Source organism: Aotus nancymaae, unplaced genomic scaffold (genome assembly GCF_030222135.1).
Source record: "Aotus nancymaae isolate 86718 unplaced genomic scaffold, 86718_ANA_hifiasm-v0.15.2.pri h1tg000020l, whole genome shotgun sequence".
Lineage (NCBI taxonomy): Eukaryota > Metazoa > Chordata > Mammalia > Primates > Aotidae > Aotus > Aotus nancymaae.
Genome location: NW_026988432.1, coordinates 5,572,284 through 5,588,811, shown reverse-complemented (window position 1 = coordinate 5,588,811; position 16,528 = coordinate 5,572,284). Strand labels below are relative to the sequence as shown.

General features: G+C 36.3%; 1 protein-coding gene across 8 annotated transcripts in view; it reads right to left on the bottom strand.

Moving 5' to 3' along the window:
• The window catches only part of NETO1 (neuropilin and tolloid like 1), a 118,593-nt gene that overhangs the window by 24,199 nt on the left and 77,866 nt on the right, over nt 1-16,528 (bottom strand). For 6 of the 8 annotated variants that reach the window (XR_010343604.1, XR_002479023.2, XM_021673537.2 and 3 more), the window contains exon 7: nt 14,986-15,214. Coding sequence is in view for 6 of the 8 variants with exons in the window: in XM_021673537.2 (XP_021529212.1) it covers nt 14,986-15,214 (229 nt within the window). In the remaining 2 variants the exon portion in view is untranslated. Of the gene's footprint in view, nt 1-11,852; nt 11,922-14,985; nt 15,215-16,528 lie in introns of those variants that run through there. The other 2 variants (XM_021673538.2, XM_064379023.1) reach the window with 2 other exon arrangements.

Sequence of the window (16,528 nt, the reverse complement as noted above, 5' to 3'; positions counted from 1 at the left end):
CTTTTTAAATTTTCAGACAAAGAACGCATCAGCTTAATAAAGACAAGCAAAACCAACCTAGAAATACCAATTCTATTGTGATGAAATAAATAATGGCTCTCCAAATTGTCCACATCTTAATCTCACATCCTGTGAATGTTACTTTATATGGAAAAAGGGACTTCGTGGATGTGATTAAGGATTTCCAAATGAAGAATTATTTGGATTATCCAGTTGAGCCCAAGGCAGTAGCAAGTGAAGAGACGTAGAGACCGAAGGAACAGAGGTGGTGTGACAGCGAAGCATAAAGGCACATGAAGATGCTACACTGGAGGCTGTGACGGAAGAGAAGGTCTATGAGCCAAGAAATACTGCTCTAGAAACTGGAAAAGAAAGGAAATGCACTCTCCACTGGAGCCTCTTATGGGACACCATCCTTGCTGACAACCTGGTCTCAGCCCAGTGAAACCTGTTTTAGGCATCTGACCTCCAGAAGTGTGAGGTAGTAAAGTTGTGTTTTTGGATGCTACTAAATGTATGCTCATTTGTTCCAGCAGCAGTGAGAAACTAATATGCCTGTCTAGATTAAGCATGAGACTTCTCAGGCAAAAGGGGTCATCCCTGTACAGCACATCAACCAGGGACAGGAGACGGCAGTGATGAGAAGAGCGAAGATGAAGCCACTGATGGAGAGTGGCGGTTTCCAGCCAGAGCACCCTGACAACTCGCGTCATCATCAGTCACTGAAGGAATCCAAGGCTACATGTTACAAATTATCTGTGTCTTTAAGTTACTAAAGTGAATTCAAGGGTGTACACACTCATATCAAGGGGAGAGAAAGGCCAATACTACATTTGGTATTCTAAGACATGGCAAAAATGCAGGCTTACCGTCAGGATCTGTCAGGCAGTAAGTCAGTTGTCAGTTGGGTGTGTCTCGGAAGATAAACAGTGGAGAGATTCTATTGCAGAACAGAGTTATTATTTAGACTGAAAACAACATGTCAGTATATGGCAATGTGGAATCCTCAACACTTGGCATATTAAAATCCTACTGATGAGTTCTTTTGTGAAATTGTAGATTAGTCAATTATCCTAACATAGAAAATAATGTATACACTCTTGTTTTCCTAGACTTAATAAATCTTTTCAGAAAGTCCTATTTCTTGCTTTGTAAAAAAATTTCTTGCTTTGTAGAAAAATCAGAAAACACAGGCAAAAAATATCATCACCCAAATATAACTATTAATATCTTAATCTTTGTCGTTTACATATATGTATTACATATATAATAGATGACATATAGTAAATGTTTATCCTATATAGTTACAAGAGTATTTATGTGATGTACAATTGTTTTGTTTGCTACTTGCTTCTAACATCTTGTTTGTTAACATAGTCCAATGTCAGTATCAATCTACCACATCATCTCAATAAAAAGTATATGTACATTCCCAGAACCATTTAACCAGTCTACATAAGCATTTTCCATGCTTACAAATATGGATGCAGATCAGTATATATTTCTAGAAGTTAATATTTCTGATTAAAAGGTGATAATCTATCTTTGTTTCCTACATTGGAATTTTGATATATACTGCTAAACTGTCCTTCAGGAAAATTTTGTTTCCTATAAGCAGTGCATATGCTTTTATTTCAACATTCCATCTCCAACATTATTTCATATTTTTAGCATTTTCATAGGTGATAATGGTGTCTCCTTAAATTTTGAATTTATATCTTTGTTGACTAATATGTTTAAATGTTTGCTTCTTATGTATACAGGACCATTTATGCTGTTCTTATTAGTTAATTATACATATTTGGCCCCATTTTTTATTAGAATGCTTGTCTTTCTTATTTTTGAATTTAATCATTACTTTTTATAAGATACAAATATGTACCTATTTCCTGTTGTTTATCTTACCAATTATTCTCTGGGTCCACTTTGCCATATTTATTTTGATTATGATTTTATATGTTAATATATATTTGACATTTATATGTATTTGAATATGGTGATATTTTTCCTTATCCATAGTGTACTTTATGCATATTTTAAGAAGATCTGCCAATATATGAACACACGTTCAGCAGTTTTCTCAGCATATTTTGCGTATTGTTTGTATTTAAATCTCTATCATCTGGTATTTATGCTGCTAAATGATATACATAAGTAAATATTTCCTACATTATTAAAGTGCTCTTAATCTTTTTAAGACACATCGACTCACAACAAGCTGGCATAAGATGTATAGTAGGGCTTCAATTTACACTTGGGCAATGTATGATTGATAACACTACTTTCTCTGACACATAACGTTTTCTTTTGGGATGAAATACATAGTGAATAAAATGTCTTTTAATCTTAGTGTTTATGCCAAACTTGTAAACTGTGTTTGGCCTTGCTTAGTCTAGAGGAAAAATTAAACAGTGTTGTGAATTATTTAGTGAGAAGATTTACATTTTTTACTCCCTCTTCTCTTTGATTCTTTAAAATAACTCTAAATTGGAAAACATGTTAATTTATTTTTCCATAACTAACAAAGTTTTTGAAAGTCATCTTCCATTTAAATCTGAAAGAACTTGAAAAAGATTAAAGTAAGTTGATTATTCTGAAGATATTTTGGTGCATAATCTCATAGAGTTATTGAGTTATAATCTACAAATTTTTCCCTTAGGATCCATTAAATTTTGTTACTGAGATTATATGACAATTTTGCTTAGTTATTACAAAATTAGGAATTTGCATTATCCAAGATAGAATGCAAATTGTCTGAACAAGAGGCAGATGGCAGGCTGTATCTTGTTCTAGACAGGAAAAGATAATAAAACTGAATAGTGAAATAAAATCAATCACTGTGTCAGAAGAGCAAAGACCCAGCTAACATAAACAAACACTGCAGAGAAAACTACACACACAGAGAATTAAGCTTCTTAGAGTACAACCTTCCGTGGGTAATTTACTAAAATAAATGAGGAAGTATGTGGTGGGAGTGTGGCACAGAATACCAGATATAAATGAACATCTGAAGTGAGTCACACACTTGGGTTGAATCTGAGTTAGTGTGAAAGTGCGGTGTCTTAAGAGAAGCAGCCATCATATATTCATCTTTGAGCCATCCATGCCTGGGGCTTAAAAGTTTAGTGAAGAAATAAAAGAATAAAAGGAGGAATGTAAACATGTATCAAAATGAAAAGTAGCTGATGATTAGGCTAGTGGTTACTCAACTTTTAGCCTCAGTCTGATGCAGAAGTGTATTTGTTTCCTACAATTATGGTATTTTTGCCACATCTCCTGAACTACCAAAAACAGGACTAGTAGTATATTAATAAAAAGCAGCATGTTAATAAATGCTTTTAAGTAATATGTTGAAATTGAGATTTAGATCATCCATTACATTAAAAAAATCCCATATCATTGCAATAGGAATGCCATGTATTATTTTCTATTGCTGAGTCACAAATTATCACAAATTTACCTACAGCTTAAATCAATACCTTTTCATTATCTCACCTTTCTGTATACCAGAAGTCCAGGCAGGGCTCAATTGGATTCTTCCCTTAGAGTCTCTGAAGGCTAAAATCAAGAAGACTGTCTGGATTGGGTTCTCATGAAAAATGTGGAGGCCTCTTCCAAGTTTGTTCAGGTTGTTGGAGTATTTCAGAATGCTGAGATAGAACTGAGGTCCCCGCTTTCTTGCTGGCTGGCAATCTGAGGACATTCTCAGCTTTAAAGATTGCTCAACATTCCCTGCCACATAGTCCTCTGTATAATACAGCAGGCTGCTTCTTTATGGCCAGCAGGAGTGTTCACTACAGTTAAAAATCTGATTTCTTTCATCCCTAACCATTAGATCTTCAGTTAATTAGGTCAGACCCACTAGGATAGGTTCCTTTCTGATTAACTCAAAGTCAACTGATTAGGGACTGTGATTATAAGAATCCCACGAATATCACCCCATGACTCTATGACATAAAGTTCAAATCTCATCTAAATCTCATCGGTTCACACTCGAGAGCCTCCTTGTTTGAATCATCTAAATCTTGTGCAGATCCTGGGGGTACAGTTTCTCTCCATGTGTGGGTTCATGAAACTAGAGACAAGCCATCTGGCTCCAATACAGTGGTGGAACAGGCGTAGGATTCCAGTTCAAAAAAGGAAGAATGGAGAATAAATAGGAGTAATAAATCCATAATAGTTTGGAAATCCATCAGGGTAAAGTCAAATTTTTCTTGATTACTCTGTTGCCCTTGGTTCTGCTCTCTGAGACAGCCTTTCTTTCTCATGAAAGGTGGCATATATATATATATATATATATATATATATACACACACACACACACACACACACACACACACATACACACACGCACACACACACATTAGGCTAGTGGTTACTCAACTTTTAGTGTCAATCAATGTGTATATTATATATATGTATATACACACACACATATATACAAACACACACATACACATATATACAGATGCACACACACGTAGTTTTATCAGACTGATCATGCTATTAGAATTTTGGCATTCCGACTACTTCACTGGGTACTCTTTCTGTGTCTTCCTGTCCAAGTTGACAGTATTTCTGCTGAGGAAATTTGTCTACACCTTTAATATTTAGCTCAGTAATTTACTTAGCTACATAGCCTATATTTGTAACTTTCAAATTCTGCTTGCCACATCCCCGCGGAACACAATTTTGCTAGTCTTTCTGCCACTACGAAACAGGGATTTCCCCCTCTCTCAGTTCCAAATAACATATTCCTCCTCACTTGCATCTGAGTCATCACCTGTAGTTCCCCAAATCCAGATTTCTACTAACCAGCTGTCCAAGGAAGCTTAAGTGTTTTACTCTCAAGCTCTTCAATTTTAGAGAGTTCAACTGATTAGGTCGGGTCATCCTAAGAAAATCTCCCTTCTTTTGATTAAATCAAAGTCAATTCATTAAAGCCTTTATATACATCTGCAAAATAACTTTTCACAGAAAAAAATGTAAGTTAATTATCAAATGATATCCCAGACTATTCACAGGTTATGACTGTCTCAAGGGGAGGGGATTCTATATGCCTTCTACATATGCTCTGTGTCCCCACCCAAATCTCGTTTTGAATTATAATAATCCCCACATGTCAAGGGCAGGACCAGGTGGAGGTAAATGAATCATGGGGTCAGTTTCCCCCATGCTGTTCTTGTGATAGAGAGTTCTCAGGAGATCTGATGGTTTTATAGGCGTCTCCCATTTAGCCTGCTGGCATGCATTCTCTCTCCTGCTGCCCTGTGAAGTGATGCCTTCTGCCATGATAATAAGTTTCCTAAGGCCTCCCTAGCCATGTGGAACTGTGAGTCAATTTAACCTCTTTTCTTTACTGATGAACCAGTCTTGGGTATTTCTTCACAGCAGCATGAGAACGGACTAATACAAGGGGAGAATGTCTCAGTTCATCTCAGAATCTTCCTTCCACAGAATATTTCAACTCAGTTATTGGAACTTAAATGTTACTGTATGTATATTTCTTTATTATAAATAAATCTATAGCTTAGACTTACTAATCTTTTGTAACGAGTTAACACAAAACTAAATGTGTTAGCACATTTTAGCAAATTATTGTAAACAATTTCCGTACAACCATAAAGTAGACAATTTATTTTTCCACCTATTCTACTTTATATGTCTGTTTTTAACAGAAATATGCTATTCTTCAATCAAATACTAAGTGATTCATATTTTATGGTGCAAAAGTTGTAAAGAAGAGCAGAAGAACAGCTAAATGTGGAACTTCAGAAGTCAAAACTAGGTACTACTCATTCATCCATTCCAGCTACTGCAAATTCATATTCCAAACACAGAGTAAGATTGACTCAGAAAACTTAGCAGGTAATTTACTTGAATGAGCATATTCCACTAAGGTCTCTATTTTTTTCATATTGGACAGTTCTATCATAATTAGTTATAAATTTTTAACTGTAAGTGTATTCAAAATTAAAAGTATTTTAAATATAATCATTTATTTAATATTAGTGATTCTTTAGGGTCAATGACTTTTTAAAAAGGATGCCAAAGTATAAAGCTGTAATAATATAAGAAATCTTAAATTGAGTCCATAAACCAAAATACAGCACACTTTCAATAATCCATGTAAGAATTATCCATTGTATGGCATATCTAAATTAGATGAATTCTTTATCTGCAAATATGTTTCTTGATATTTGTAGCTTCTTCATCTATGAAACTAAATTAATTACTGATTAATTATCTTTACTGTTAAGCCTCAAAAAATGTTTAAATGTTAAACAAATCCTCTTTCTTAAAGAATATAAGCTAACGATAATAGTTAAATGTTTTGTCTTCTTTTTTGATTACTCATGTATGTGCTCTTCTCCATGGGATAAACTCTTTAAGAGTGGACGAAACATTTTGTGTGATTCAAGTGCAAAGTGCCATTTTGAGTATTACTAAGGCTAGTCAAGAAGAGAGTTCTCCTTTGGTGATAGTATTGATTTTTTTTTTGACTTGTCTCTGGGTTTCAAAATTGCTTTACAGGATAAAGTCTGTATATGATTTTTCTGAAGCAAAAAAAAAAAAAAAAAGCTTAGCTGGGCAGCCAACAGCCTTGTGATGCCATAAATCAGGGCAGCAACCTTTGGCAAAACTGAAAGAGGCAGAGGTGAAGAGTTAGCAGAGTCAGTCGATGCAGCACTAGTATACCTACGGGAGTGAGCTGCAGAGCTGGTGCGTCTCAAGCCTAGTTGCAAGCAAATACTTACCCTTGTCAGTGCCCTTTTGTTCTCCCCATTACTAGTTTTAGACACATTTTGTTAGAAATATTGACATTTAGCACGTTTTGTAAAATTCTTCTAATGTGCACTTGTAAGTTAACAGTTTGATGAATTTTTTAGTAAGAACTTCACACCTCCTTTATACACTCATTATTTCCTTTTCCTGTAATTTATTCAGATACAAATGTAAAAATACGATGGCTAAAAATATATTAATATATTCATATTGGAATCCATTAGTCCCAAAATTAGCATGTTTCAGAATAGAAACCCCTCATTATAGCATACTTTTGTCTAATACTTGAGAGCCATGTGAACACGGCATGCTATATGATTATGGTGTGAAAGCACAGTATGCAGTCGAGAGGACAGAAGAGTTAAAATTCAGTCTGTAATCACTTAAAACAATGCTGACATGTGAGAATAACTGTTACCTATTTTAATAATCATTATCATCATCATCCTCTTTAGAAAATTCGAGGTCCGTCTCAGAAGTGCCTCAAAAGTAGCAAAGATATTCAAAAGACAAATCATGAGATTGGGAGTCAGGTCTTTAATTCTTGCCTCATTTCTGTTAACAAATCATTAACTATGGGGTTGAGTATGTGCGGAAAAAGTCAATTAACTTCAATGAACCTTTTTTTTTTCTGTTTGAATTCAGAAAATGTGAAAAATTGAAATAGATGATCTCTAAACTCTCTTCTAACCCCTAAAAATATCCTATGGTCCAAGCACAAGAAGATTTGACAGATATAGGATATTATCAAATATGTTCTTTTTTGTTTCAATTTGTGTTGCTATAAAGGCATACTTGTGTAAATTATTTTTTTAAAAGATCTATTTAGCTCAGAGTTCTACATGCTGAAAAGTTCAAGGGCATGACCCCAGCTTTGGGTCAGAGATTTCATGCTGTGTTGCAACAAAGTGAAGAATTTCCAAGGGGAAGTGGCCATGTGCAAACAGGAGCTGAAAAACTTCAGGATGTCCTGGCTCTGTTATAACCCATACTTGTAGGAACTAATCCACTCCTGAGCAGATAAATTCAGTCTTTTGAGAGTGGGAACTCACTCATTACCAGAACAACATCAAGCCATTAGGTATTTGTCCCTATCACCTTAATACATCCCACGAGGCCACACCTCTCAACACCACCACACTGGGGGTCAAATTTCAACAGGAGTTTTGGTCAGGACAAAGAAACCAAACCACAGCTTGCTCTTAGTTCATTTGTGCTGCTATAAAAATGCCATAGTCCAGGCACGGTGGCTCATACCTGTAATGCCAGAACTCTGGGAGGCTGAGGTGGGCGGATCACCTGAGGTCGGGAGTTCAACACCAGCCTGACCAACATGGAGAGACCCTGTCTCTACTAAAAACACAAAATTAGCCGGGTGTGGTGACGTATGCCTATAATCCCAGCTACCTGGGAGACTGAGGCAGGAGAATCGCTTGAACCCGGGAGGTGGAGGTTGCAGTGAGCTGAGATTGCATCATTGCACTGAAGCCTGGGCAACAAGAGTGAAACTCAGTCTCAATAAAAAAAAAAAAAATGCCATAAAGGGAGCAGCTTATGAACAACCAGAAACTTACTTTTCACGGTTTTGGAGACTGGGGAGTTTACGATTAAGTGGCATCAGCAGATGTGGAAGCTGGGAGGGTTTGATTCTTCATAGACAACTATCTTAGAATCTCACATGGCAGAAGAGGTGAAGGGTTTCCCTCGGGCCTCACTTATGAGGGCTCTGCTCCATGATGTAATCACTTCACAAAGGTCTAACCTCCTAATGTCACCATCTTGGGTAGGTGCAGATCTCACCATATATATTTTGAGGTGGCATAACCTTCAGACCGTAGCATTCTATCCTGTTCCCCAAAATCCATGACCTTCTCACATGCAAAATATATTCACTTTATCCCAATAGCCCTAAAAGTCTTAACTTGTTTCAGTGTCAAATTAAAAATCTAAATCCAAAATCTCATCTAAAGCAGACATGAGTGAGGCTCTAGATACATTCTGAGGCAAACTGCTCTTAAGCTGTAAATCTGTGAATTAAAATGTGTTATGATCCTTCCAAAATAAACGATGAGACAGGCATAGGACAGTGATGTCCCAGTCCAGAAGGGAGACATCAGAAAGAAGTAGCAGGTCCCCAGCAAGCACAAAACCTTGAGGTTCAAGAAAAATTTTCTGGGCCAGGAGCAGAGGCTCATGCCTTTAATCCCAAGGTCAAGGCAGGTAGATCACCTGAGGTCAAGAGTTCGAGATCAGCCTGACCAACATGGTGAAACCCCGTCTCTACTAAATACAAAAATGTTAGCTGGGTATAATGATGCATACCAGTAATCTCAGCTACTTGAGAGGCTGAGACAGGAGAATTGCTTGAACCTGGGAGAGGGAGGTTGCAGTGAGCATCACTGCACTCCAGCCTGGGCAACAAGAATGAAACTCCACCAAGAGGAAGAGGAGGAGAAAGGGGGAGAAGAAGTAAGGGGGAGGGGAAGGAGGAGGAGAAGGAGGAGGAGAAAGAGAAGAAGAGGAGGAGGAGGAAGAAGAAGAAGAAGGGAAGGAGGAGGAAGAGGGGAGGAGAAAGGGGTAGGTTGTGCGGGGAGGGGAGGAGAAGAAAAATTTTATCTTAGTTCTCTATCCTTTAAACACACTGGGGTAGAGTTCTACCCAACTGCTTTTCTGGGAACAGCCACAGTCTTCATAGGCTGGAGTGACATGTCCTTGGCTCTAAAGGTCTTGACCTCGGGGGTGTCCACACCCCATGATTCTGTTTGGCATTGTTAGTGGGGGGCTCTCTGCCTGGGTTCCAAGTATCCTTTGAAATCTACGTGAAGGCAGCTATGCCACAGCCTTGTTGATCAAAGTGTGCATGCTCCACTTGACGCAGTGAGGAAGACTGCTGCCAGAAACTACAGGGGGAAAAGCCTGAGACACGAGGTGGTGCTGGACAGTGGTTGCTCTCCCTCAACTCATTCTGGTCCCCTTAGACTCTGGCATTCTGGACCCGAGCTGAGAGGTAGCCGCAGTGATCTCTAACATGCCTTCAGCGTCATCTTTCCACTGTCTTCAGCAGCAGGTCCTGACTTCCACCGAGATGGCCAGTCCACACTCATCAGATGCCTCCCTGGTCATACCTTTGGTGTTTTCTTGTAAGCATGTTTTCTCATTCTTTACAATACGAATAGCCTGAGAAAAGTCCAAATCTTTAATTCCTGCTTCGATTTTGATTAATAATTCCATCTCTAAATATTTTACTTCTTTTTTGATTCTATGACAGGCAGTCAGGAGCCAAACGTTCTTTCGATATTTTGCCTAGATATTTTCTCAGCAAAATATCCAATTTCATCCCTCACAAGTAAAAACCTTCCACAAAACACAAGAGCACACACACAAATCTGCCACATTTTTTGCCAGTTTATAACAAGGATGACCTTTACTCTATTGTCTAAAAACATATTCCTCATTTCCATTTGACAGATCATCAAAATGACCCTTACTATTTATAGTTCTATAAGCATTCTGTTCAAAATAACTTAGGTATCCTCTAACAAGAGTCTCCTCCTCTCCTATTGAGCCTAGAACAGGATCATCCTTAATGATCTGTTCGTAACAACATAAATGTTTTCTATCATGCACCCAAAAGCTCTCCCAGCCTCTCCTCATTACTCAGTTCCAAAGCCATTGCCACATATTTTGAAGTATTTGTTATAGCAGCACCCCCACATATCAGGGCGAATTTTCTGTCTATGTCCACTTAGGCTGCTAGAACAAAATACCGTAGACCAATGGCTTGTAAACAACATTAAAAATTCCAAACTCTTAGTTGTGAAGGGACATAAACATTCAGGCCCTGGCATGCGCTAAGCATTTCACCACTGAACTGAGGATACTATTATAATTGTGCGTAGGCACCGGGAAAAATATCCAGGTAGTTTTTTATTACTTGAGTAAGACCAAGGTTGATCACTGATTTTATATCTCTAACCTTTACTGCATGTGTGTGTGTGAGTGGAGTAAACATTAGATAATACCTGTAATTTTATATATATATATATATGTGTGTGTGTGTGTGTGTATACACACACACATATATACATTAAACATATATTGGATGTACATAATTATATGCTAGACATACATAGTTACGTGTTAGATGTATAATTATATATTAGGTTATATGTATGCTAATATACATTCCATTAATGTAATTGTATATATTAGCCATATATAAAATATACATAAAGAATTTGTGTAACTATCACCATCTACAAGTACCAAAATCATCTGCTGGAACAAAAATGTAAGTCAAAATTCTCTCTCAGCCACTAATATTTGAATAAGACAATACCATCTGAGGAACTTGAAACTCCCTAAACAAAGTCTCTGTGCTTCCTCTTAAAATGATTCTCATCCACCCATTTCCAAGCAGTAGCACTGATTGAAGTCCACTTTCTATTGTTTTGAAGTCTTCATCTCTTATCCGGAATACTTTCATTTCAGTGAATACAGTCTACACCCACATACTTCATCACAGGATGACTTTGATATTAGGTATAAATAATGGTAGAATTCTGTACAATTTTAGCCAATGCAGTAAAAGTAAAATATTATAACAAATACACACTGGCAACATCTTAGTCTGTTTGAGTTACTATGGCAAACTACAATAAATTAGGGGCTTATAAAAAACAGGATTTTATTTCTCCCAGTTCTAGATTTTAGAAGTCCAAGATCAAGGTGCTGGCAGATTTGGTGTCTGGTTAGGGCCCATCTCCTGGTTCATGGATGAAACTTTCTAGCTGTGTTCTCACCTGTAAAGGGCAAAGCTGCTCTCTGGCCGTCTTTATTATTAGAGGACTAATGCCTATGATGAGAGCTCTCCTTATGAGCTAATCACCTCTCGAATGCCCCACCTCCTTATAGCCTCATCTTGGCAACAGAATTTTTAAATATGAAATTTTGAAGGGGTGTCACACAACCATTCAGACCAACATAGAAGGTAACATGACATCAAGGATAAACCTGTTTCAGTGGAAACTTACTCAAATTTATGAGATGATCACAGAGAATGTCGTTGTAATACTCATCATTTGAAGAGTGTGATCATTTGTCCAGTGTGCAAGAACATAGTGGGTTGGGTGCCGCTGCAGGAAGAACACCCTGTGTCTTTTGGATTACTCATTGAAAAGTCAACCCACTTCAATGACTTCCAGAGATAATTTCATCACATGCATTGAAACTCTATTTTTAATCATCTCAAATAGACATATTTATAATAACATATGCACCACATATACAGTTCACCATTTCTTATCTATGCAGATTTTTAAAGGCTCATAGAACTTAATCCATTTTAACAGTTGAAAGGGATCTTTGATGTTAGCCAGTCTTTTCACCTATCTTACATAGATGTTTCTCCTATACCGTTCATGCCAGGTCATAATCCATTTTGAGATCCAATCACCCATCTATCCATATTTCATATCCTTCATAGGCATCTATTCAAATTTTGAATATCACAACTCATAAGATAAACATTTCCTCCCTAAACTGCACTCAAAAGTTTCCCTATAACTTTTAAACATAAATCTCATCTTTGAGACCCATGAGACATAGGTCTGAGGTAGTTATCACATTTTGAACAACAACAACAAATCCTAAAGTAAGCATTTCTTCATATTTGGCATTAAATCTTTGTCAACCTCCTCTAGGTGATCAATCTCCTCGTTAATAACAGTCAGGAAAAAACAGACTGTGCCTTTTGCATTTTGATTGGTGCAGCTTCCCATGAGGCTAAAATCTTTTCTGCATTGTTACTCTACTAACTTTAATATAGGCGAATAACATTTAAGATTATTTTGTCAGTCATAAAGTATTGACTCACATTGAGTTTGAAATAAGACCACAGGAAAGTCCTAGGAGTCAGAGGTTCCTCTATGCTATGGATTTTTGAAATATAATTATTTTCATATATCTCTATTATATTTTATGGTATACTTTTGATAAAAATTGCAGATTTTTGTTATTTTTTAGAAGTCTTGACTATATCATTTAATAAATTAGCTTTCCCTTCCATAGTTTTGTCATTTAAATTACATATGAGCTCTCAGTATGTTATTACCCAAGATTGATAAGAATACTGAGTAAGTACAGAACCCTGAGACACCCTCACTGAAGGAGTAATTCACTGAAGTTGGTAGAGTAATTGACAACCAAAAGTGTTGTCTTGTAGCCTGAGTTTCATATGCTTGTCAATACAATGAAAACATTTTGTTCAAATATTTTGCTGAGATAAGAATGCAATACATCTAACATTTTAATCAACCACTGAACCAAAGACATAGCAGCATACTGTTTAAATCCAGCATAAAGCTGAGAGAGATATTTGACACACTGGAAGATGGTGTCAAGATTTAGAAAGACTGAGTGATATTCAGCATTTCTGGTGTCCTAAAATTCCCCAACTAGGTAATTAAGAGGGAATTTAAAGCCAAAACTATTTATTTATTATATAAAATAACTGTCTAACACATTTAACATTTATGAATTTAAAATAGCATTGGCTGCTCTGCTGCTGAAAATAAGAGAAATTTTTGAAATTTCAAAAATAGTGTACTGTGTTTTCTAATAACTAAAAAACAAATAGTTGTGAAATGCAAGGTACTTACTTCTTTTCATTTAAGTTTTTTTTTTAACTTTTACTTCAGGTTCAGGGGTACGTGTGCAGATTTATTACATAGGTAAAATGTGTGTCATGGGACTTTGGTCTAAAAATCATTTCATCATCCATGTAATAAGCATAGTACCCAACAGAGATACTATGATCCTGACCCTTTTCCCAACCTCCACACTCAAGTAGGTTCTGGAGCCTGTTGTTCCCTTCTTTGTGTCCATATGTACTCAATGTTTACCTCTTATTTATAGGTGAGAACATGTGGTATTTAATTTTCTGTTACTATATTAGACTGCTAAGGACAATGGCCTCCAGATCCATCCATGTTGCTGAAAAGTACATGGTATCATTTTTTTTCTATGTCTACATAGTATTGCACAGTAAATATGTACCACATTTTCTTTGTGCAGCCTAACATGGATCGGCATCTCAGTTCATTCCATTCCTTTGCTATGGGAATAATTTGGGAACAGTGCTGTGATGAACACATGCATGCATATGTCTTTATGGCAGAACAATTTATACTCAGTTTTGGGATTGTTGGGTCAAATGATGATTCTGTTTTAAGTTCTCTGAAAATTTGCCAAACTGCTTTCCGTAGTGGCTGAACTAGTTTACATTCCCACCTGCAGTACATAAGTGTTCCCCCTTTTCCCTCAACCTCACCAGCATCTGTTATTGTTTGACTTTCACCAACAGGTATTCTGACTGGTGTGAGATGGTTTCTCACTGTGGTTTTGACTTGGATTTCTCTAATAATTAGTGATGTTGAACATTTTTATATGTTTGTTGGCTACATGAATGTTTCTCTTCAAAGTGTGTGTTCATGTCACAAGGCACTTATTTCCTAAAGCTAAATTTCTCAGAATTCTTTTTTATTTGCATACATTTGTAACACGTGAAATATTCAGGGTTTCTAACAAATATTCAAAATATATCTGTTAATATGACTCATTATTTATTAGAATATAATTTTCTAAAATTTCTGTGATTTGCACTTGACTCTGGATATCACCGATTGTGCTGTTTTAAATATTTTCGGAAACTTTTCCTATTTACTGTCCACCAAAGCGATTCTCTCTCCGTACCTACTTTAATTGGAACTCTGAAGTCACAAACCTACTTGAAATGAATGGGACTATAAGAGAAGCTTACTAAAAAGAACCTACCAAATATTTTTATGCAGGTTTTTTTTAAGATTTAAACCCAAACTTCATCAGAAGCTGCTGCATCAGTTCCATATGCTTCCTAAGAGCTAAACCAAAGACAAACAAAATTCATCATTTCCCAACTGAATAGTGTGAACTATCTTAAGGCTATGATGCATATGTTGAAATAACTAAGCAAAATGTAATACGTAACTCTCTCCCATCAATGGATCAAAATGAGAAAAGGGAATCTTACTGGTTTAAACAATGTATTAGAGAATAACCTGCTGTGTTCAAACCGTGTGAAGAAAACACAATTAACAGCTTGTGAAACTGGCATTATGTGGCATATAAGAAGGACAAACAGTCAAGTGCAGAGAATCTTACGTTCTTGAAAGGATGTGAAGAGCATCTGAAATCGGCTGTTTCGACTGCCCTCATCTGCCCACATGCGGATCACCCCAAGACCTGTGCGTAGCATGACATCATTGGCCACAGTGCTACAGAACTTAGCTTTCAAATCCTCCACGGAACTGCTTCCATCATATACAGCCACAAAATTTCTCTTGCATTCATTTGAATTCTGCATCTCATAATCCAAGAATCGCAAGTAAATCTATAAAACAAAAATAAAATAATTTCCCCATCAAAATGTGAACATACATCAGTAAGTACCAGAACTTCTTTTCTCTTTTTCAGTCTCACAAGACAATCTTGATTGCAATCAATCTTATCATTTTTTTCCTTGTGAATAGAAGGAAGATGTACAATAAGAACAAATTGTGTTTCGTATTTTTTCAAATGCTATTATCCTTTATTTACATGCACCGTTTTCTAGAGCTGAGTATTTTTACCCAAATGAGTTTTATGTTTTCTCATAATTTACTTGAAATCAGTTATTAGTTTTCCCTGCTTATACACTGTTTATTTTTGATTAGCAAAATGTATTTTAAATATTCCTGATACATTTCTGTTCCATGCCTTCCTTTTACTTCCAAAAATGTACAAAGATACACAATTTTTATTAATACCAAAGAAAAGCAAAAATGATACTGAAAGACAGCCTCTGATTTAACTAAATTATTTAACATAAATACGCTGCTTCATTTTTGAGGTGAAGTATAAGTTTTTTATAAAAAGGGCCAAGCTAGTCTCTGACCATTCATGCCACACATAGACAAGCCGTTTAGCTAAGTTACATACATAAAAATAAGGATTTAACGAGTAAAAAGTATTGTGCGACCTGCTTTGTATGTTATTTTGTAATACTTCCAACAACTCTATAAAGTGGCCCATTTTATTGTCATATTCAGATGAAGAAACTCAGATGGTATAAATTGAAAATTAGATGTGAGGCTCCTCTAACTTCCTAGTCCACAATTCTTTCACAATGTTACGCTGCTTCAGGTGTACTACTTTTCAATCAACAGACATCATTTGACTCTTCACTAATGTGCATTGAAAACCACAAGTAATTCATTCAACCAAATACAAGCCTATAAAGAAATCATTTGCTCGTGCATCCATCAAGTCAGTGGCATCCACAGGTTGGCCTGTGATTGTTGCAGACACTATTCAAGGCACTGTGGATATCACAGTGAACAAAAAAAGAGTGACGGCCAATGCTGAAAATGTGTGTCAATTAAACCATAACACTAAGATACAATGTCAAAGAGTGGAAATTATATAAAGCAAAAGGACCCATGCACTGTGGGATGGATACCTTGAATGGTTTCCTAATGAAGACACATCATTCATACAGATAACATTTTATTTTAATATGGATGCCTATACGCTATTTCCTCTTAAATGCACAGCTCTTAATTTAGCATGAATATAAACTAAAGACATGGCATTCAATCAAACATCCACCTCTTTCATCATTCTGTATTAATTTTTTTCTTATTTCATAAAATGTGAAACTCATAAG